The sequence below is a fragment of the Barbatula barbatula genome, assembly GCF_947034865.1.
Source record: "Barbatula barbatula genome assembly, chromosome: 19".
Lineage (NCBI taxonomy): Eukaryota > Metazoa > Chordata > Actinopteri > Cypriniformes > Nemacheilidae > Barbatula > Barbatula barbatula.
Window position 1 is genome coordinate 10,351,267 of NC_136782.1, and position 22,607 is coordinate 10,373,873.

Here is a 22,607-nt window from a genome sequence, read left to right on the forward strand (position 1 = left end):
AAATAAACATCAACATAAGAATGTTGGCTGGCTGTATATGTGAATTACGTACTAGTATAATATCGTATGCTTAAAGTAGCGAGAAAAATACTAAAATGGATTAATGCGAGTACACTTATGTTGTATATTTTGTTGACAGTTCCCATGGTCATTCTCCCTGAAGTGAATCCATCTAACATATCTAAAAAAAACTAGGTTTTTGTTGTTGTTGTCTATTAATATATGAATAAATGAAATTACATGATCTTAAAAAAGGGAAAAGCATCACTGAAACAAATTTGGCTGCTTTTTATTGACAAATATTCATTTACATGCTTGGTGACAATACCTCCCAAATGTACAAAGAACAATACCAAGCCCACTGCTTTGATACAGTGGGGAAAAGAAATGTAAATAGTGCTATTTTTTAACACTCAAGCTGAAATAATCAACATCTTTCTGAAGCTGAAGAGCAAAGATCAGCAGCGTCTTACGCGGTTATTGAAACGATAAAGATAACCACAAATACAAAAATATCAGAAAATACTTTGTGTAAAAGTGCCAGTGTTAAAGTTACAAAGCATTAATCGAACAGGCTGCAAAAATGACATAAAACACTTCTCTTTGTCACAATAACCACTGCTTCACAGGCAGAGGGTCCCTAAAGAGATAGTTCACTTAAAAAGAAAACCCTGTCATATTTATTCACCCTCATATCATTTATAACCTGTATATCAATGGGGGCTAGGTTTGTTTGGTTACCAACGTTCTTAAAAATACATTCTTTTGTGTTCTGCAGAAGTAAGAAAGCTACGCAGGTTTGAAATGACTTGAGAGTGAATAAATGATGAAAGGGTTTTCATTTTGGCTGAATTATCCCTTTAACGCACTTTGCTTTTGTATTGCACAGTGAAGTTAGTACAGTGAAGCAAATATCATCTAATGGGATATCATGTACAGTGTATTCCTCTCCTGTAGTGATAAATTCATTATAAATATTCAGTAATGAAGCATCTTCCTCAAGGGGTACATACTGTAACTGATTGTTATGATATGGTTTTCCAGTATACATAAATTGAATTGGGTGTTCCAGGTGCCACACTCATTTCAAAAGCCAGCAGGAATGACATGAGCACATCTCTTAGAATCTACTGCTGAGATGAAAGCCGGACGAACCGTAGATTGTGGGACAGCATTTAACTTCAGTGTGAGAATTTAATATTTCTTGATATTAAGGTGGTATTACGCTTTATGTAGTACATTTTAATATATTGGAATGATTTATGGCACAACAGAAGCACATAAAACACACAGTTAGGTTTACAGCACTCATTTTAGACAGTAGAATAACACATTTCTCATCTCCCATAACAGGAAAAGCACCTGGAGTCATGGCTTGTTTTCAGTGCTGGTTTGCCTGTCCATGTCCAGCATGGACGTTTGAAGGCACCACTGGTGATGTGGGGTTGTTATCGCGTAAGGTATTAAAAGGCTGAAGGGTTTGTGAGATTTACTTGCGGCGACTAAAGATGCTCTTTTTGGTGGAGCTTTTGTCGGCCGCGCTGAAGCCGATCAAAAGTCTCGCCTTCTCATCCTCCACCTGCTGTTGGAGGCTGCTGTCTGTTTTACCATCTGTGGTTTTACCTCGAGACTCTGAACCCGAAGCTGGTTTCAACCTTAGCTTCTCCTTTATCATCTACTCGTGCAGGAAAAGAAGAAGAAAAGCATGTGCATCATTTTCTGACCGTTTGAGAATCGACTTCAGTTTGTAACTGATCATGGGTTACCTGTGCAACCAGAGCCTTCCGACTGTCTCTCTTCACAGCCATAGCGAAGTCCAGCCAGGTCCATGTGTTGTTATGATACTCCAAACAAGGCAGAACCAGGTTCAGATCTTTCCAGTCTACACTGCTTTTCTCTCCCTGCCAGACGAGAGAACAGTCAGCATAGTCGCTCTCTCTTCAGAGTTTGACGAATCTGGCAATCTGAACTCACCTTATAGCTGACGCAGAGAGGAACCTGAGGAATCTTGATGTAGATGAAGGAGTTATTCATGGCTGCTCGCTCCTTCATCTTGTCAATATCATCAACAGGATGCTGAATGAGAAGATATGTTGTTTATCAAAAATGGTCTGGTCAATGAGTTTTTAGTTAATAGATCAGTTAAGACATGTTTTATAACTTCATCAGTGTTAAAGTGAACAGCCCTTCTGTAGTTGCATGGAGTAATTCAACAAATAAATATGTTTTTATTTATAAATGATTTACAACTTAAATGCACTAATCACCAAAATACAGTTTGCAGCTTTGTTTTAAATTTTATTGTAGTTTTATTAATATTTCGAATAAGCTTATTTTGTAAATGTCAACATTTTATAACTTGTCTATTTATTGTATTACATCAGTTACATAGTTTTAATTTCAGGTTTATTAAAAGACTATATTTATTATTTTTATTTAGTTTCAATTAATTTAATACTTTTGCATTTCATTTATTTTAATAAACAGCCATTTTTAATAGAACTAACATTTTAGTTTCAGAAAAAAGACAAACTGACTGGTCAGTTATTAGATGACTAGATAAACTGACCCATTCCTTCAAAACTTTATTTAAAGATGTAAACCAGATAATTTAAACACATTCTGTTTGTTGACAAACATTTTTTTGTTTGTTCAATATCATTTTATTAAAATACCTCAGGTGCCTTGCGAAATGACCTCCTGACCCCAGCTGTTCGATTTAATCCTTGTGTGACCCCTTTACCAGACCCAAGCCCACCTATGGAGTCTTCAGAAAGCTGTCTGGGTTTCACGACACCTGTGATTCAAGAAAACAAGCTTTAGACACCATACACTGCATATCAGAAGTCACCCTGAAGCAACATCAGATACAAAACCTTTCAATGTCAAAAGAGCAATGAGCTTTTAATAGCCAGGGACGGCCCATTAACATGCCGCGGATAGCAACCTTAAACCCTCAAAGGAGTGCAAGAAAGGGAAACAAAATCAATATTAACGTATACGGATGGGTATGAGGAGTGCTATTTATACCAATGCAACGACTGCAGAGCGGTGATAAACAGCAATATTATGCTGAAATTAAATCTGTAGTTCAAGAATTAAGTACAATACTGAATACTATTGTATAATGCTGATTTATTTAAAGGGATCATATGAAATGGCTCAAACAAATATTATTGTTTGTTTTAGAAAGAATCCAATGTGCAACACGATTTAAGGTTAAAAAACATTTTCCACATATGGTGCATGTTTGTATTTCCTGTTTGCACCCCCTGCAATGTTCTGCTTATGCTTAATGTGCAGATTTTTTAAAAAGCTCATTGCTCTGAAAAGCGAGGTGTGATATAATTGGCCAATTAACCAGTGCGCAGTGATTGGTTGAAAAATGCAAGCTCGAAAGGAAATGAAATGCATCTTACCATGTTTGGAACATCAGGTTCAAAGCAATTGTACTGACAGGTGCGCCCACCTTACTTGCATATACATTTTGGCGGTCTTAGTCAAATCATACCAAGAACTGACATTGATTAGTGGGGGTGTGGTTACACGAGGAGTTTCTTACAATACAAGAAACTGTGTTCACAAACCTGTAGTGACCAGTCTGAACTTGTCTTCCTCATCCCCAACTTCCTCTTCCTCCACATTTCTTCCAGGAAAGAAAAATCCCATCATCCTTTTGAAGAACTGATACATGAGCTGAATGGTCAGCGGGACCACATTTACCTACAAACAGAAATATTTTAGTTTTAGAGCAGCACAGCAATAATTCTTTACAGAGATTGTGCAATACTAAAAGGATTGTGTTTCACAATAATAACCTCAAAGTGTTCCTTGACAGAGATCCCTCCCACTGGGGGGCGGACCTTACTGAAGATGCGGAGTGCAAGCTGGCGTCCTGATTGGCAGGGGCTCTGTGGGCGCAAAACCACCTACAACACAGAACATATTACTAAGAACTGCATTGGGTGTGTTAATTTAAATGAGAACTAGGGATGCACGTTATATCATCAATATAGATATGACAATGGTAATTTGTTTATTTAAAAAAACATTATACCCCCAAAAAATGGTATAAAGGTTAAAGAATATTTGACTAGTGTAAAGGAGGCTTGTCACATGATTTTCTGAAATAAACTTCATTTTACTTTGTTTTCTGCAGACAATGTTTTAAAATAAAAGCAGTTGTCCACATTTTGCCTTTTGTTTCAGACTCAGAAAAATGTATATTAATACCATATACTGTATATACTCTATACCGGCCAATATATTGGTTATCGGATTCCAATATCAAAGAATGTCAGTAATCGTTATTGGCCAAAATGTGAATATCAGTGCATCCCTAATGAAAACCACAAAAGAAAAGAGATCATGGACATGGTTGCATACCCTTGTGATCAAACCCAACAGAACATGTAAACAGTTAACAAAGAGACAGAAAGACAGACGAAATAAATAAATGGATGATCAAGTAGCCTGCAATTACATGCATACATACCCTTAAATGCTGCACAAGAGAAACCAAGCAAGAATTGTAAGATTAACAAATATTACACATGTTTAACTCTAAACATTTTTTAAATGGTTTAAGGAAATATATAGAATTCGGATGGTTTAGGCATGACAACTTGAAACTTATCAGATGCATTTGTAGACATAGATAAATACAAAGGCTGTCAACGTTAACGGATGCATAAATATTTTTTCAGATTAACGCGTTACAAATATTTAACGCAATTAAAGCAGCACCTGTTTGTTTTGCCATCCTTTGTCTAGGTTACATAATCACGCTTTTAATTGAGTAAAGGCTTTTAAACCACTTAAGAGCGAATTGAAGGTTAAAACGCAACGCGAGGTCCAGTCTGGTATAGACAGTCACGGGCTAAAGGCTGCGTCAGTGAATCTCTGTCAGAGCTTTAATGAGAATTCTTCTGTATTTAATTTACAACTTAACATTAAAGACTGTAAAGTGTTTGAGAACCTCAATTCAATTTCGGTATATTCCTACCTTTTAAACATGATAGCTCTCAATTATACTTTTGAATGGTTATAATTAATGTTAAAAATAAGAAAATCTATTTAAGAGACATAATCAAGAGACATAATTTACAGTACTGATATCAGAATGTTGGCTTTCATTACTAAAATGCTGCTGTTAAAGACCTATGTTGTTTCTAGATTACTTTGAAGAATAAATGCGAAATTATTAGAATTTAAAAGTATATTTTAGAACATTAACGTTATGTGAGATTAATCGTGATTAATCAAAGAGATTACATTTGAATCGATTTACAGCACTTATGAATACATTTCACGTGATATTAGTTTTCTCAACTGTCTTCTCAGGCGACAAAGGTAAATTATTAAGCACACCAGCTGTACCTTGTAAGCAGCATTGGGAAGCAGGTTGTTCATGGTGAACCAGCCCAATTCCAGAAGATGTTCTGCGGTGTCATCAGACTTATTCAACTGTGGAAGAGATCTAACTGTTATGAAACCTGTAGCCCACTATGCACATTCATGCTAACATTTCACCGATTGCAATGATTGACAAAGAAAAAACTGAGCTATTTCAAACCAAAAGCCTGCCAAGGCATCTGATTCTCTGAAGTCCATGCAGACTCACCTTGCTGTACACAAATCTCTGTAGCTCAAGCTCAGCTATACCCAACTGCCCGTCTTCCTCCGTGAGACACCAGCGAGCCTGAGCAAAGTAGATCTCAGTCCGACGTGCCACGCTGACGTCCTCCGGGGGTTTCCGTAGCTCCAGTTTGTTTGCCCTTTGGAGCTGGAAGTCTTTAAAACATCTGCAAGAACCAAATGATTGCAGCCATGAAAATGTGACATAATACAGAAATCCAGTAAGAGAATCAAATGTTCAACCCACCGTATAAGAATGTTAAGCTCTTCGCTCTTCATCTGCATGTCCGTCTTCTCTTGGTTGAGCTGATTCTGCAGACGCAGGTTGATATGCGACAGCTCATCTCCTCTGAACTCTTCAGACTGGGACTGTGAGGGTCAGAACAAAAACTGACATGAGCTGAACATCTCAGAACAAAGACCAACATGAGCAGAACATCTCAGAACAAAGACCAACACGAGGAGAACATCTGAGAACAAAGACCAACACGAGGAGAACATCTCAGAACAAAGACCAACACGAGGAGAACATCTCAGAACAAAGACCAACACGAGGAGAACATCTCAGAACAAAGACCAACACGAGGAGAACATCTCAGAACAAAGACCAACACGAGGAGAACATCTCAGAACAAAGACCAACACGAGGAGAACATCTCAGAACAAAGACCAACACGAGGAGAACATCTCAGAACAAAGACCAACACGAGGAGAACATCTCAGAACAAAGACCAACACGAGGAGAACATCTCAGAACAAAGACCAACACGAGGAGAACATCTCAGAACAAAGACCAACACGAGGAGAACATCTCAGAACAAAGACCAACACGAGCAGAACATCTCAGAACAAAGAACAACACGAGGAGAACATCTCAGAACAAAGACCAACACGAGGAGAACATCTCAGAACAAAGACCAACACGAGGAGAACATCTCAGAACAAAGAACAACACGAGGAGAACATCTCAGAACAAAGACCAACACGAGGAGAACATCTCAGAACAAAGACCAACACGAGGAGAACATCTCAGAACAAAGACCAACACGAGGAGAACATCTCAGAACAAAGACCAACACGAAGAGAACATCTCAGAACAAAGACCAACACGAGGAGAACATCTCAGAACAAAGACCAACACGAGGAGAACATCTCAGAATAAAGAACAACATGAGAAGAACATCTCAGAACAAAGAACAACACGAGGAGAACATCTCAGAACAAAGACCAACACGAGGAGAACATCTCAGAACAAAGACCAACACGAGGAGAACATCTCAGAACAAAGAACAACACGAGGAGAACATCTCAGAACAAAGACCAACACGAGGAGAACATCTCAGAACAAAGACCAACACGAGGAGAACATCTCAGAACAAAGACCAACACGAGGAGAACATCTCAGAACAAAGACCAACACGAAGAGAACATCTCAGAACAAAGACCAACACGAGGAGAACATCTCAGAACAAAGACCAACACGAGGAGAACATCTCAGAATAAAGAACAACATGAGAAGAACATCTCAGAACAAAGACCAGCACAAGCAGAACATCTCAAAAGACTTGAACACAACCAACCATCTCTTGACTTGAAGTGAGTTGGTTCTTTAAATCTCTTGAGATGTTCTGCTCATTGGTCTTTGTTCTGACCCTCACAAACACTAAAATGTTCAAAATGTGCTCTGACCCTCATGTTGGAGTAAATCTGTTTCTCCAGGCAGCGGATCTGAGCCAAATGCTGCCGTACAGCCTCCTGGAGGTGCAAGATACTGCTGCGCTGCTCCTCGGGGTTACTGGAGATCTCCAGCTGGAAACGTACACGTTGCTTTCTCTCACTGTGTTCCTACACAAAAAGATCTCGTATTAACTTGATAGACATCAATTTATTCTTTTCCTAACAATTTATTCTAGTTTCTCAAGGTCCAAACCTTTCGTCGAGGTTCCACGTGGAGTAGTAAGTTATTAACTATATCCAAGATCATGGAGTACTGCACTGGATTGGTGGAAATCTCCAGATCGTTGTGGATGAGGGTAAAGGTGTCGACAGCTCCTGATACAGAAACAATAATATTGATGCTTTTTCAAGCGTTATCAAGACAGAAGTCTCCCGAAAAGACTCAAGCTACATACCAGCTTGTTTCTTAAGTAGGTCTTCTTTCTCATGGCGGTCACGTATCTCTGGCGGTTTGATGGAGGTGACCAGCTCAGGGTCGATGTCGTGACTGTAGCCGATGTAGTACATGCGACAACTACAACGAGAGATGATACGCTGGACCTGCTGGGTCTCTTGCACCTGGGACGGCTGGTTCCAGTCTATATTAGCACAATGGGAAACAACAAAAATGTCCAATTCTAGATTTTTCTAGATCTTATAACAGCACATATCTCTCTTTAACGGGCCGTTTAAGTTGAATCAGGGTGTGGAATGAGTCGCAGAATCTGAACAAACACTCCAATTGTAACAGCAACACAAGCACCACTAAAAAGGCATTGAAAAGGACGTGATGTCAGATGCAATTTTAGACTAATGGTGGCTCACCTGTGGTTGTGCTGACCATGCCTCCAACAGCTTGACCACTCTCCATTAGCTCTTGCACAGAGTCTAGGTTCCTCTGCCTGTGCTCCTCGATATTTTTAACCTGCAAAGTGAAATTTTAGATTTGTGCTTAAAATATATATTTAGTGTGATTTGTTTCTTGAACCCACCTCCAGCCACAGCTGCCAGTCCTCTTGTTCTGAAGGGTTTTGCTCCATGGTAGCAAAGTACTGCATGCCATCTAGCAGACAGGTCCAGGTGGTCTTCTGCTTAAGCGTGTCGTTGTACCAAGTGGGATGATGCTCACACTGGAGTAGTTGAGCTTTAGCAGCAGACACAAGAACACAGCCAGCAGTCTCTGTGCCACGCATCATCATCTAAACACCATGTGAGAAGATGTTTACATTCAAGAAAACAGTTAGTTACATTAGGTTTTTCAGCTGGTAATAGTAAATTTGTACCTGACAGTTAACAAGCTCGATGAACCAGTTGCGGTTGTACACGTCGTCGGTCTGGCATGCGGCGATTCCACAGAGCTGGTCGCTCACTCCAGCGTCTTCTTCTGAGAACACTACAAATTTATCGGTCTCTTCGATGAGCTTCTGTAGCATGGACGTCCCTAAAGTGCAATGAAAGACCAAGATGAAGACATGCCAGGATCAATCTGATTTGTCTACGGCCTTTGAATTTCTCAGCAAGAATTATTACAGCGTTCGTTTACTCAAATTCAAGATTTTTGTGAGATAGAAATAATCAAAATATTAAAAAAAACTAGATTAAAATTCATTTACATGAAAAATAATACAAATAATACAATATATACAGCCGTGGAAAAAATTAAGAGATTTTTTAATTTAGTTTAAAATATTTTCTGAATTGACTATTTATAGGTATGTGTTTAGCTACACTTATAATTTTTGTTTCATTCTGTAAAATACTGACAATAATTTCTCCCAAATTCTTTAAACAGTAATTTGCAAAATAATTTAAATTTAAGAAACAGGTAAAAAACTGAAAAGATGCTCTGTATTTTTTCAGACCTGAAATAATGCAAAGAAAGCAAGTTCATATTCACTTTTACGCAATACAACAGTAATATTTGTATTTGTATTTGTATGTTTTTAAGGAAAAGTTGAAACATATTTTTTATATGATATCATTGATTTATCACAGTTTTCATGTGTTTTGTCATGCTGTCAGTCTTTCACATCACTGTTGAATGATTTTATGTCACTTCTAAGGTTAGTTTTTTCAGACACTGGACTGGAATGATCACAATACATCTAGAAATGCTGATTAAATTAACATTTGGAATGGTCTCTTACAATAAAACAATAATGGCAGATTACGGAGTAACTGATCAAATCTTGGACAGAATAAACATCAACGTGAAGCGGCCTTTATGTCATTCATCAAAAGCAGATAGTACCTTCATTCTGACTCTTCTCTGGACGGGCTGTGGCGTGGACAACTGGTGTTGCTGGAGCCGTGTTTGGAGAATAGTTGGACATTGATCTCTTCAGCTTTTTCATTTGTGCCTGAGTGTCGATCCGCATACCCTTCAGAGCCTCAGTGGAAAGGTTCCTTTTCAACACGGCTGCCTTTTTGTAGCCATCATACAACCCAAAGGCAATGTTCCTGTTGGCGGTGGTCCAAGATGCTCGAAGGTCTACTAAACACAGTTTGTGTGTATATGAAGCATTGCTCTCATCTTTAGAGCTCACCTCCTAAGACAAAAAAAGAACAGTTGCTCTGTATACTAATAAAGATGACAAACTCTCGTGCATGATGTCACATTCCTCATGCACAGTCTTGTCATATACTACTGGAGGAATGGGAATATATGAAAAGGTTATATTTCTGACAGCTTGGCCACTGTGAGTTTCAAAGGCATTTTACCTCCTCTATTCGGTTGCTCTGTCTCTGGTAGTTGAGTGAAGACAGGCTAAGCAAGTGGGTCTTCTTCACCTGGGCGTTGATCTGGTGGTCAGCAGTCTCGTCCCATGTGGAAGCCATGAGGTGCACGGTGACCAGTGAGAGTTCGCTGACCATCTGAGTGACGTTCCACTCTGAGATCAGCCGTCTCATCACAGTACCAGCTGCAAAAGGCACAAGCAATCATTTCAACACGACATTTAGAGAACAAGTGAACAGATTAAAGCATGTCTGCCCCCTCTCACCCTGTGGAATGAGTCTCTGTGCTCCTCTTGTGAAGACGTGACCCTTACTACACTCTAACTGAATGCCTCTCTGCTGAGCAAAAGAAGCCCAGTAATGAACCTGCACAAACAACAAGTTTAAGAAGGTTAAAGGTCAAGATGATGTCTTGACTGATTCAAACAGTAGGTACACATCATTCCAATGAAAATAGTTTGCCCTCATGCCCACCATCCAAGCAATTCCCAAAATAACCTTTAGCTTCACCTGTAGTTGTGGAAATGATGCTGTGTAGGACATTTGTTTGTAGTGCTGGCCGAGCTTCCTGCGGTTGGGCCGGAGACTGTGAAAGAGCTTGCCTCTGCAAATGGGCCGGGAAACGCTGGTCCAGGTGGCCCAGAAGTTCTGCATCCAGCGCAGCGTGCTGCTGTACAGGAGGATTCTGGGCTGACAGGGTTCTAGGAAAAGAAAAACAGCACACAAACTCAATGTCAGATCTTTAGACAGCAGGAAGATTATTTCAGGGAATGCAAGGAGAGGCTCTGGCTCTGACCTTTGCCACCACGCCGGTCAAGGTCCATGGTGTTGGAGAGATTGAGGTTTTCAGAGCGGAAGGCCCTGTAGGAGTCATGAGGCTGTCCTGAAGTTACATCCGCAATGTTCTCTGCAGCACAGAGCATTACGGCGTGATGGTCGTGTGGATTGCCGTGGCACAGCCATTGGAAGTCAAGGGTCATACAGAGGTTTGGGAGATGAAGGAAACAGATATCATCATACCTGTTAGACCGAGAGAGAGAGAGAGAGAGAGAGAGACAGAGAGAGAGAGAGAGAGTAAGGTATATGTTGCTTAATGTAATGCAACTAAATGAGTCAAAAAACATTTCATATACACATACTTGGAAGCTGTTCTAACGTTAACATCCAGGTCACCCTTAAAGACAAACTGTCCAGGGTTCCAGTCAAAGTTCAGCTTGCTCCACTCCCAATGAAGATTCTCTGTAGTGTTGTAAGGGTCCTACATAGATGAAATGTCATAGTCATTGCATTTTTTTTAAGTCAACAGTCAATTCTTTCATCTGTGGAATACAAAACAAGAGATTTTGAGAAAGTGGTTTTGACCATACCATGAAAGTCAATGGGTGCCAATGTTGCTTGGTTACCAACATTCTTCAAAATAACTTAGTTTGTGTTCTGCAGAATTAAGAAAGCTATACAGGTTTGCGATGGCATGAGGGTGAATGAGCAGATTAAGATTTGTTTTACTTTTATGAGTAAGGGGTTAGTTTAAACCCTTAATATTGACATTAAGTATCTCTGAAACTTACACAGTTTCCTGCAAGATTTGTCAAATAGGAGTGTATGTGGGTACCTCAGTAGCCAGCTGATGCAAGTTGGCTTGTTCTATGTCCATGACCCAGCGGCCATGCAGAAGGAGTCGACTTTTATCCCACCAGGTCAACAGGGGGGAGGGGTCAGCTGTTGGCTTTGTCAGTAAATCAATGGCTTGACCAATCAGCGTCCAAGCAGGATCCCAGCACGGCCCCCACACAATAGTGTAGAGGGAGATGTTGGCTGTACAAACAATTCAAATAAAGTAATACATTAAGAATCACAAACAAACAATGAGCAATACTTCTACAACATTTATTAAGGTCCAATGTGTCATTTTTTGGAAGACGATTTCACTCCGCTGCAAAAACGAGGCAGAGGTGGGAAGAAAATTGCTGATGCTTAAGGCTTGCGGTTCGCCGCTTGATCCCATTAGTTACCAAGTTAGCTTGAAAGCTTTTAAACGGACGTTATAATACTTTTATGTAATTAAAAAAAATCTCAAAGAGTAGTGTCTAAATTATTTCAAGGGGCCGCATGGGCATGAGTTTTTAACCTAGACCGTAAAAAAACAACTTTGTTTCTCACCATAAGAAGTTGGACAGCGACATCTACTGGGATGATGACATTAAACTCCAACCAGCAGGCACATTTGATATATCGGCCAAAAGCTTTATATTTATGTGCAGCGTTAACATTGGACGAATTAACATAACCATGAACAGTTCACATTTCCAAGACGGAGCTGCTGAGTCCAATATTCTTAATAGGGGAGTCACAATCTAACGGAAAGATTTTGATACCCACACCAGATATAAATAAACCTGATCACATCACATTGGGTCTTTTATAAAATAACACAATATTGGAGACATCTCGATGCTTCAGTGTGACTGGTTCTGGTATGTCATGTACCTATGGTATGTTATGCTTCAATAGTGATGTACTATGCAATAACAATAAAGTAAATAAAGAAGTAAACATTATGTTGTGGTGTTTTTGAGAGGGGCAGAATGCAGTAGTCAGAGCTAAGACAGAGTTATTTAATTTACACACTTGTTGTGTCATGCGGTAACACTTGTTGATAAGGTTTTCTGAGCTTTCTGTGGCTGTTGTGAAAGCCTTTTACCGCAAAAAATTATTCGAGAAATGAATCTGTTAATGGTCACAAATTATGTCCTCTAACATAGTAACAAATACAAAAGGGAAGTGCGGAGCATCAAACAGGACGTCACTTGTAGTAATGGCACCCTCCATGGAGACGTCAAGAAAAAGGTGCACTTTGTCACATGTAAAATCAGACATCGCTTCAATAACTCCAGGTTGGTTGTCCAAACCATTGCAGTCTGTCTTTCCGGTTTTCTTCCCACATCTGCCTTGCTTTCGTCTTTTGCAATATAATATACATAACTATTTGTTCAGAGGTGTATAAAGACCTTACATAATGAAGCATTATGCATTAATGACCTTGGAATGAGCTATTTCTATATACATACACCGCAGGTCCCCTTACATGGAAATCTCCATGTTGTTTCTACAGTAGCCCTAAATGGACAAACTGCTGTTGCATCATCTGTATGCATCATCTCCTTCGGCAAAAAAACTAAAATGTGATGACATCTTTGTTCTGTGTCAGCCGCTGTAGTGCTTCTAAAGGGAGGGGTGGAGTGAGCCGTTGGTTGGAATTCGCAATCTCACCATTATATACTGCTAAATTTTATAAACTGTACCTTTCATTTCAGCATTTACTAACACATTTTTTGGAGGTGTTAACATTAGTTAATTAACAGTGAACTAACATGAACAATTATATTGACATTACCTAACATTGGTATAGATGAATGCTGAAAAACGAAATTGTTTGTGTTAGTTAATGCATTTACTACAGTTAACAAGTGCGTTTTTTTGGAAAGTGTACCATCATAGGCTACATTACCGTACAATCTCAAGAATACCCTGAAACTTACAATGAATGTCGTAGTAGAACTTCAGTGGTGGCATATTCCTGTAGACGGTCACATCACCCCACGGCTGGCCGAGGTGAACGATCTGTTTGCGCTTTGCTCTTAGCTGTCCGTCCTGCTCGGTACCCATCAGACGCCCTGACAGTGCCCACTCTTTGATCTCAAACAGGTATCGTGGGTAATCCCGGATCCGCACTGAACCAAAATGAGATATAAGCAAGAGAAATACCAACAACATAAAAGCATAAATCAGTTACTTGTTAATTTCTTGACTTACCCAGATATGCGTTGAGTTTGAATTTAAAAGCACGACACCACTGGACCACCAGCTGTAGACCGTCTCTAGGAAAGGGGCTGATACCATCAATGTCCCTCAGCTGTTCTCTGATCTGCTCAGGCCCGTGTAGCGACTGATCCGCCAGTGCCACAAGCTCCATCTCAGATACCGTCCAAGTTAGCAGGGACTTGCGCATGGGCGTGTTGGCGTACAGCCGCCTGGAGCGCTGAATGTAGATCTCGATGTGTTTGCGCTCAAGGGAAGTGTAAAGCTCCTCAATCTTACGTGCAGGGAGCAGTTCGCCGTGCTGCTTGCGTAGGTCGGCCACCTTCTTGTCCAGCAATTGCAGGCGCTTGGCACTCTCCTTGCTTTCGTCTTTCATTAGCTCGTAATTGTCCCGGAGTTTGATTTCAAAGATGTCATCCAGCAACACAAAGGAGAACTGGTTGATGCGGATGAGGAGGTCCGGCGGCAGCCGTTGTGACTCTGCTTGTGGGACGGCAGCTCTATGTAGGGTCTTCAACCACTTCTGCACGCTGATGGCCTTGTCGAAAGTCTCAGAGAAGTTGTACTGGTAAGGGAACTCAATGGCAAGGCTAGGGGCAGTGAAGAGCCAGGTACGATTTTGGGTTGTTTGGAGGAAAGTGAAAGAACTTCTGTGCTGGTGCATATCATCGAGGTCATCCAACATCTGCACCTCCGCCCCAGTGAAGGAAAAGATATCATTGCCGTCGAAGTTGAAGACGAGGTGAGGTGTCTTCATGATAATGGCTCCAGGTGTCCTGGAGAGGGACAGAGCTTCCGTGCTAAAGATGATGCAGTTCTTTTCGGCCACATGGGCAGTGAACCGTGTGCATGCTAGCTCTATGCACACTAACAGGCCGGAGGATCCTGTGGAATGTTTTCCAATGTTCTGTCGTAGTTTCAGAGATGCAGAGAGTGTGTTCCAATAGCTTTGGCTCTCAGTGATGTGCTGATACAAGAACATGTGATCTGATGGGGTCCACTGCATTGTTAAAGCGGTTTCGTTGCGTACCTGATCATATGAAGATGGGATAAACAACACAGCACCTTTTTATAAATAAAATTGGGCAATATTTTCTCATATACTGTTATTTTTGCGATTTAAATAATCTTTCTGATGGCTTCCCACCAAAGAACAGTTCAAAGTAGCTTTAATGTGTGATCCTATTACATTTTTCTAGTATTCTATTCCAAAATCAAGTTGTGTAAAATTTTAAGCTTACAATAATAAATGCTAGGCCCGGTTTCACAGACAAGGCTTAAAGGGCAACAGTGTTTCATGCATTTTGACTTCTTACGATATTAATCGTGCTTATCATGCTTGACACGGTCAACTTGTCATAACATTAGTTGGACGTATGACGTAATTTTCTGTGCTCGATACACTCCCCCAGTGTCTGTATAAGAGCACTGCTATCGCGAAGTTCAGCTGTGTGTGTTTGTTCACTGCATTTCGGTGAGGAATGTTATATAAATGGTGAATATAACGCTGGATTTGGAGATCGTTTGAAACTGATAGACAGGTAGGTCCCAGCGCTAAAAGATGTCGGACATGAGCCGCACGTGGTAAAGTGAAACTTACATTTACACATATTCATTTGGCAGACGCTTTCATCCTTACGACTTACAAGTAGTTTTTTACAGTGGCACATTATCATGAATCTGGGACCTGTTTTTACTCAATATATCATTGCATTGTTTTGTCTCAAGATGCACACCAGTAATGTATTCTTTTAAGGCATTTTTATAAAAGCGACATAAATATCTTAATACAACTGAGTCAAAGTCCTGGTTTAAGCTAAGCCGTGTCTTTGAAACCGGGCCTTGGTCTATTTCGTATTTTTGCTAAATTACAAGTACTAAATTCAAAAAGTACGGCACAACAATTTAGAATCTCATTGGTTCTTGAATGTCTCATAGTTAAATATCATATAACAGCATGTCATGAGAGAAACAGTATGTTTTTTTTCAGTGTGTTGCTATATTTTACTTCACTGCTCGGCTGTACTTGTTTTAAATATAAATATTTAAATATAAAATTTTTTTATCTACTAATAAAGTAATAATCCACTGGAGACGTTATGTCTCTTAGTTACTTTTATGATAATGTTTAGGATTTTTGGAGCCTATTCCTTTACATAAATTGATAATTTTTCCTAAAAGTGTTTTTACAAAATATTTTAAAAACAGTTTTTTTAAATGATTAAAAAAACTTTTTTGTTTTCAGCCTAAAAAGAATGTCATATATACATTTGCTATGGCATGAGGGTAAAATCCTTCAATTTGGGTGAACTATTTCTTTCAAAAATAATATTCTGTCATAATTTATTCACCCTGTTGTCATTTTACCCCTTTCTTTCTTTTGCAAAACATAAAAGAAGATATTTAGAAAAATTGTGGTAGCCAAAAACTATTGGTCCCCATTGACTTCTATTGTATGGACACAAAACCAGTGCAAGTCATTGGGGGTTAGTGTTGTTCGGTTACCAACATCTAAAAAAAATTGGAAAGTCACAAATGTAAATAACTACAGAATTTTCTGAACTATCAATTTAGGTAACATTAGTAATGATGACAACCACCTAACTGTTACACATTTGTTCGTCCCATTTCTGTATAAACTTCCTATACAAGTAATGACATCTCAATAATGTTGTTGTACCTCCAGACAGCAGGTGTTAATGTGGTAGGAGATGTTGAAAGCAGTGAGGATCAAGAGGGGGTTGGGTGTTTGGGCGGCCGGGCAGCAGGGCTCAATGCTCTCAATGAGGGCCTTTACCACAGCCAGAGAAACACCCTGTACAGACACTGTTGTGCTCTCACCTGATCCCTCAGCTCCCACTGCATCTACTCTCAGTGTGACAGCACCTATAACACAACACAGAACAGAAGATAAACACATGAAGAACAAACTAACATGAGACATTTTAAATGTATAATTTATTAAAATGTGTCAAGTGCTTTATGATGTTCTCACCTGCAACACTGGAGAGTGTAAACATGTTAACATCTTCAAGGCCGAGCTTGAGCTGAAAAAGTGGAGGTAGACGAGCCGGTGGCATTTCCAGACTGGAATGCAATGAGGCGCTCTCTCCTTTGTCCAATCTTAGGATGGAAAGCAGGCGAGACAAACACAAAGTGCAGGTCTCTGACACCTCCACCTGGAGGCCTTTCAGACTGGATTCCACACAAACATTCCCAGATGGGCTGGAGTTCACCACTCTCGATTTGCTATAGCTGCCCTGTAGAGAAATGAATCAGATCTTCATCTGAAGAATAATCCTTATTCCATTTAGGAGAGTGCACTCGGGAGAAAGTAAATTACCTGCAGTGTAAGGGAGTCTAGGATTAGAGCCTCCCCCCAGACATGTTTTCCAGGTGGGTGTGGAGCTTGCTGGATATGAGAACCTTGGCCCACACGCCACCAGAAATGATCCAGGGTCAGAGAGGCTTTCTTAGTAACATGAACACCATCCTCTTCTGAGCAGCAGTCTAATAAATGCTGCAGTTCTGTTAGACATGACAAACAAACACAGAGGTGACAAATCTATTCTAGAATAATAGAAGCAATAACAATCTTTCCGTAACTGAAAAATATCTGATATGTACATTGAATTCAGTTAATTTAACATCTGTTAATATTTAACTACATATACAAATTTGGGTAATAAAATATTCGTCTTGATGTAGAATGTAGTAAAATCAAGATTTAATTTATCTATTATGACTGAAACTGCATGCAAAATATATAAAAAATTCACACTTTGCCTCCTAGACAAAAAGCAGTTTAATATTCTGCTTTAGTGAGTAAATACCAGTGCCTGCAGAAATAAAGCCCACTGCGAATGGTGGCGTATCTCCTAACTGCACAGACACATTAACATTGGACACCGAAGAGCTTATCATCACGGGGGCGTCCAGCTGAGGGAACCGTCTGAGAGACAAAAGGACACTCATATAAGAACAATAAACAAAAGCTCCACTACAGCGCAATCTGTGGCACTTTGATATCGAGAGGACGATTCTTACCTTTTTTTACGTGCTGCTTTTTTGTGAGACAGCCATTCCCATGATAACATGGCCAGCCAATGGGAAAACTCTTGGTGGCGATAGTGTATGATGCAAGTATTGATGGTGACCGTGTTAGAGATGTCAACAGATGTCACCTTGAGGAAAGGGAAAGAATAATGAAGCACGACAAACATCAAGCTCTGAAAGCCTGAATCAAACGTGACTAATACGGCTGTGAAATGCTTTGAATTTGTTTTTAGAAATTTCATAAAGAAATTAGTACATCAGCTCACCTGTAGTATAGTTTTCAGGGTGTTGAGACATATAATTCTTTGTCTACTTTGCGAGAGCAGAAGGCCATCTGAAAGACAGTGTAGATAATAGGAACAACAAACAAAAATAGTAAAAAAAATAGATCTGACAACCATGATGCTAGGGTGTTCTGGGTGGTTGCCAGGGTGTTTCTAAAGGGTTGTTAAGGTGTTCTAAATGGTTACTGTGTGGTACTTGATGGTTGCTAGGCAGTTGGCCAGAAAAGAGGTGCCAAAACTTACAGCCATGATGCTATGGTGTTCTGATGCTAGATGGTTACCAGCGTGTTTCTCAGCTTGGATGAAAGAGCATCACCTCCAGCTGAACCCGGCCAAGACAGAACTACTTGTGTTTCCGGCACACCCCACGGTGCAACATGATCTCACCATCCAACTTGGCAATACCACAATCACTCCTTCCAAAACAGCCAGGAATCTCAGTGTCATATTTGATGAACAGCTGTCCTTCAATGATCACAGTGCAAAGACAACGTGGTCCTGCCGATATGCCTTATTCAACATTAGAAAGGTTAGACCCTATCTCACTGAGCATGCGGCACAACTCCTTATCCAAGCCCTGGTGATCTCAAGGTTGGACTACTGCAATGCTCTCAATGCTGGTCTTCCTGCAAAGACTATCAAACCACTTCAGGTGGTTAAAAATGCAGCAGCACGCCTCGTCTTCCAACAGCCCAAAAGGGTTCATGTGACATTTCATCTCTCTTTCAACTTTTCAGGGTCAGTAAATCACTTTCCCGCTCATTCTCCTTCACAACTCCTTTCTTGTGGAACATTCTTCCTAACTCAGTCCAGTCAACCACATCTCTCACAACCTTCAAAAAACTACTTAAAACCCATCTCTTTATGAATACTTGACAGACCAAATTAAACAGGTAGCGGTCTAGCTTTTGTTGAAACTAGTAACTTTGTATTAGCACCTATTGTACTATTGCTCTTTTTATGACATATCGCTTATTCCTCCCTGAACTCTTTGCAAGTCGCTTTGGATAAAAGCGTCTGCTAAATGACTAAATGCAAATGTTTCTAAGGGGTTGCTAAGTTGTGATGAATTTCATTAATGCTTTGTCATGGGGTTGCTGAATGGTTCCTGCCAGTTGCTAAATAACTGGCCTCAAAAGAGCCAATAATATTGCTAAGATGTTCAAAATGCTTTTATGTGCACTGTTGACACTATGGTGTTATAATGCTAGATGGCTGCCAAGGTGTTTCTAAGGGCTTGCTAAGGTAAGAGGAATGGTATAAATGCATTGTTTTGTAGTTGTGTAGCACGGTTGCTAAGTAGCCAGCCTCAACATAGCTAATAATCTTGCCGGTGTTATGGTAGGGTGTTCTACAGTATGTGGTTGTCAGGGCATTTTGAAAGAGTTGCTAAGATAAACTATAAAAATCAATGTCTGCCTTATAATGTTAATGTAAACTGATTAAAGTTCTTCCTCAGAAGCCATGTGTTTCTGCATTCTTCACCCACCCTCCAGCAGAAGCTCCAGGCGGCTCTGTGGGAAACTGAGCTCAGGGGTGAAGCTCCTCAGAGGAACCAGCTCATCGTCTCGATCATAAACCACCTTCAGAGACTTTAAAGTCCAGTTCAAATGTCTGCAAAACAACACAGACTCTTTTAGGATATTTACTGTAAACCACAAGTTCAAAAACATTGGTCTCATTGCTCACCTCTTCTGACTGTGCATGGAAAGTGTGATGTTAGTGTTTTCAAAATCAACATTGACCTTCTGAGGAACCAGTTTGTGAAGGCTCTCAACAGCCTCTGTTTGGATATACGAGTCCTCTTCGTCATCTTTAAAACAGGAAAAAGAGCTTTGAGAACGTTGAACAATAGACATAAAACATGAAGCTTCATCACTACACCCAGTCTGGTCTAACCTGCTGTATAACTGGGGCAGTGTGCTGAAGTGGTTACAGGATGTATGTATAACTGGCTGAGGAACAGGCCTTCATGAAGTTCAGCCAGGAGGGTTCTCACACTCAGTCCCAGCCGGCCTGGCCTAAGATCAGGCAGACTCACGTCACCATTCAGAGCCAAACTCAGGGACACTTCAGCCAGACATGTGTCCTGCTAAGTAGTAGAGAGGTCACTGAGTATCTAGTAACAGGACAGACCCCCGATCTGGTCTAATTTGTTTTTATCATAACTATCTATTGGTTTATTAAAGTAAATATTTTTACTTTTAAGCTTACATACCAGCCTGCTGCTTTTCAAAACTTTACTGCTGAGCTGTCCCACTGAGAAGTCCCAGGCCAACCTGACAAGATATCACACTGTCACTCATAGTAATGCCACACCATGCACAGATCTTTGAAAATACCACTGGAACTAAATAAAATAACTTCTCTTTTTTCAAACATGATTATTACCTTCTACTTTGATGATCCAGCAGCAAAGTAATAGCAGAGGAAGTCATGTGCCAAAGAGACTCAGGCAGCGCCAGATTCAACACCATCACATTAATGGAGTCAATGTGAAATGACAGCAGCTAGAAAATCACTTGGATATTAATCCAGATGAATACAAATATATTTATGGCGCTATAGGTGGGATGCTTTATACCTGAGACAAGAAGTGCAGGGCAGATGGACTGAGAGGAGTTCTCCGTGAATTCTCATCTGTGCTTCTGGATGCCTGGGGCCTGAAGGGCTCCTGCAGGTCAAATCGCACCTGGGCTTCACCCACACATAATGCCAAGAACCTCCTGAGAAATGAAAGATTATTATGAAAGGTCTATATAATACATGTGAGGACTTGTTTATTACATATTTTTGAGTTTGAGTTAGATAATCCAAAAGTTAAACTTACGGCAGGTCCGAGTTAACTACCTTACAAGATATCCATATCTTGTCAATTTCCTATAAAATGTAAAAAAAAATATTCTTTAACATTACTCATAATTATCAATGCTACATATTTCAAATCCATCCATGTCATAATATTTAAAATAACATGCAACTTTTAAGAGCACAGTAACCGATCATATATATATATATATATATGTTTTTGCAGATATTTTACTCACCAGAGTATGTTGAGGCCGAAACTGAACACTGATTCCACGCACTGAGAACAGACCCACAGAATTAATCTTGAGCTCAGCTTTCAGAACGTTTTGGAAAAACCGTACAGCCAAACTGCAGACAAACCATCTTGCAAAAACCAAAATAATGATATTAAAACTTCTCATAAAGCTCAGGACAATGATTATTAGGCAACAAAAAACACATCAGTACAGAAATTGATGCATGTTCGTTTCTTACCTAAAGAGTGAGATCAATATAAAAGAAAGAATCAGAAAAACTGATATGGCGATCACCAGAGCAGACATTGTGCTGCGTAGATGTTTCTTTACATCGAACCTACAATCATGGCAAAGGTGGGAAATCGCTGATCACTGATCTCTGACTCCAGATCAGAACCTGTCGTACAATAAAATGACTTAACATTCAACATTTTCAATATATTTTTAAACATTCAGGCTGTTCAGGTTGTTTGTGATATTGATATGATTTCACACTAAATGTTGACCACTGTTTTTTTTTATATTAAGTTTCCATAGACACTACATATTATTAAACCTTAACTGACACAGGATCAGAAACTACAGAACCTTCTGCTTTAACAAATACGAGACTAACGTTACATGTTATTAAACATTAACTGACACAGAACAGAACCTACTGCCTTTAGAAATAACAGCCACATATGTTCACTCATTTATACTTATATCAGCATAGTGTTTTTCATTCCCAAAACATGAATTTCTCCAGTCTCAGTGTTTTGCCACTCTGGCAATGCAAACAGCTGTTGGGTGGAACTTGGCAATGTTGATCCAAGCAGCATTAGCCAGTTAGCAACCAAATTAACATCGCAGCACAAAAATAAAACTGTATTTAATTCTTCTTAATGAAGATGTCTGCTTTATTCATTACATTTTGAGTTGTCTTAACGTTACTCACCTGAAATGGTCTATAATGCAGATCAATGGATCTTTAGGTTTACACCGCCCTCTTCTCAGTCTCATGCTAGGCTAATTGAGCTAGCAGCGGGATACTGACATACCACTGTCAATAAACTGACATATCACATGATGTTTTTCTGTCTCCTAAAACACACATGCTTTTAAGAATATATTTACCAATATGATTAGTTTTATCTAATGAACTTGCACTACTTCAATTTCCAGCGTGAAGTCAGATAGATTAACTTTTCTTACGACGTTTATGCGTTTTTCACAATAAAAGTCACAAGAGACTGGAGCAAAATTTAAACTGTTCCAACTGTTAATGTCACATATATCAAATTATGTGAAAGCTTCATTGGCATCAATCTGT

The 22,607-nt window shown here is 39.7% G+C and overlaps 1 protein-coding gene across 1 annotated transcript; it reads right to left on the bottom strand.

The window, feature by feature from the left end:
* Nucleotides 1-265: 265 nt before the first annotated feature.
* Nucleotides 266-22,489, bottom strand: LOC306908622 (bridge-like lipid transfer protein family member 2). Its single transcript, XM_079481669.1, has 40 exons — nt 22,233-22,489; nt 21,534-21,692; nt 21,296-21,422; nt 21,079-21,128; nt 20,833-20,974; nt 20,640-20,758; nt 20,467-20,527; nt 20,148-20,340; nt 19,938-20,061; nt 19,738-19,862; nt 18,231-18,298; nt 17,956-18,092; nt 17,742-17,860; nt 17,252-17,436; nt 16,904-17,168; nt 16,589-16,794; nt 13,903-14,938; nt 13,629-13,820; nt 11,702-11,904; nt 11,229-11,347; nt 10,886-11,109; nt 10,600-10,790; nt 10,356-10,455; nt 10,075-10,274; nt 9,605-9,902; nt 8,637-8,794; nt 8,346-8,552; nt 8,179-8,278; nt 7,770-7,952; nt 7,568-7,689; nt 7,327-7,482; nt 5,885-6,006; nt 5,624-5,804; nt 5,380-5,466; nt 3,819-3,929; nt 3,588-3,723; nt 2,676-2,797; nt 1,975-2,076; nt 1,767-1,901; nt 266-1,675 (listed from the first exon to the last, which is right to left on the bottom strand). The coding sequence occupies exons 2-40, from the start codon at nt 21,599-21,601 to the stop codon at nt 1,490-1,492; spliced, it is 6,660 nt and encodes a 2,219-aa protein (XP_079337795.1). The 5' UTR covers nt 21,602-21,692; nt 22,233-22,489; the 3' UTR covers nt 266-1,489.
* Nucleotides 22,490-22,607: the final 118 nt, after the last annotated feature.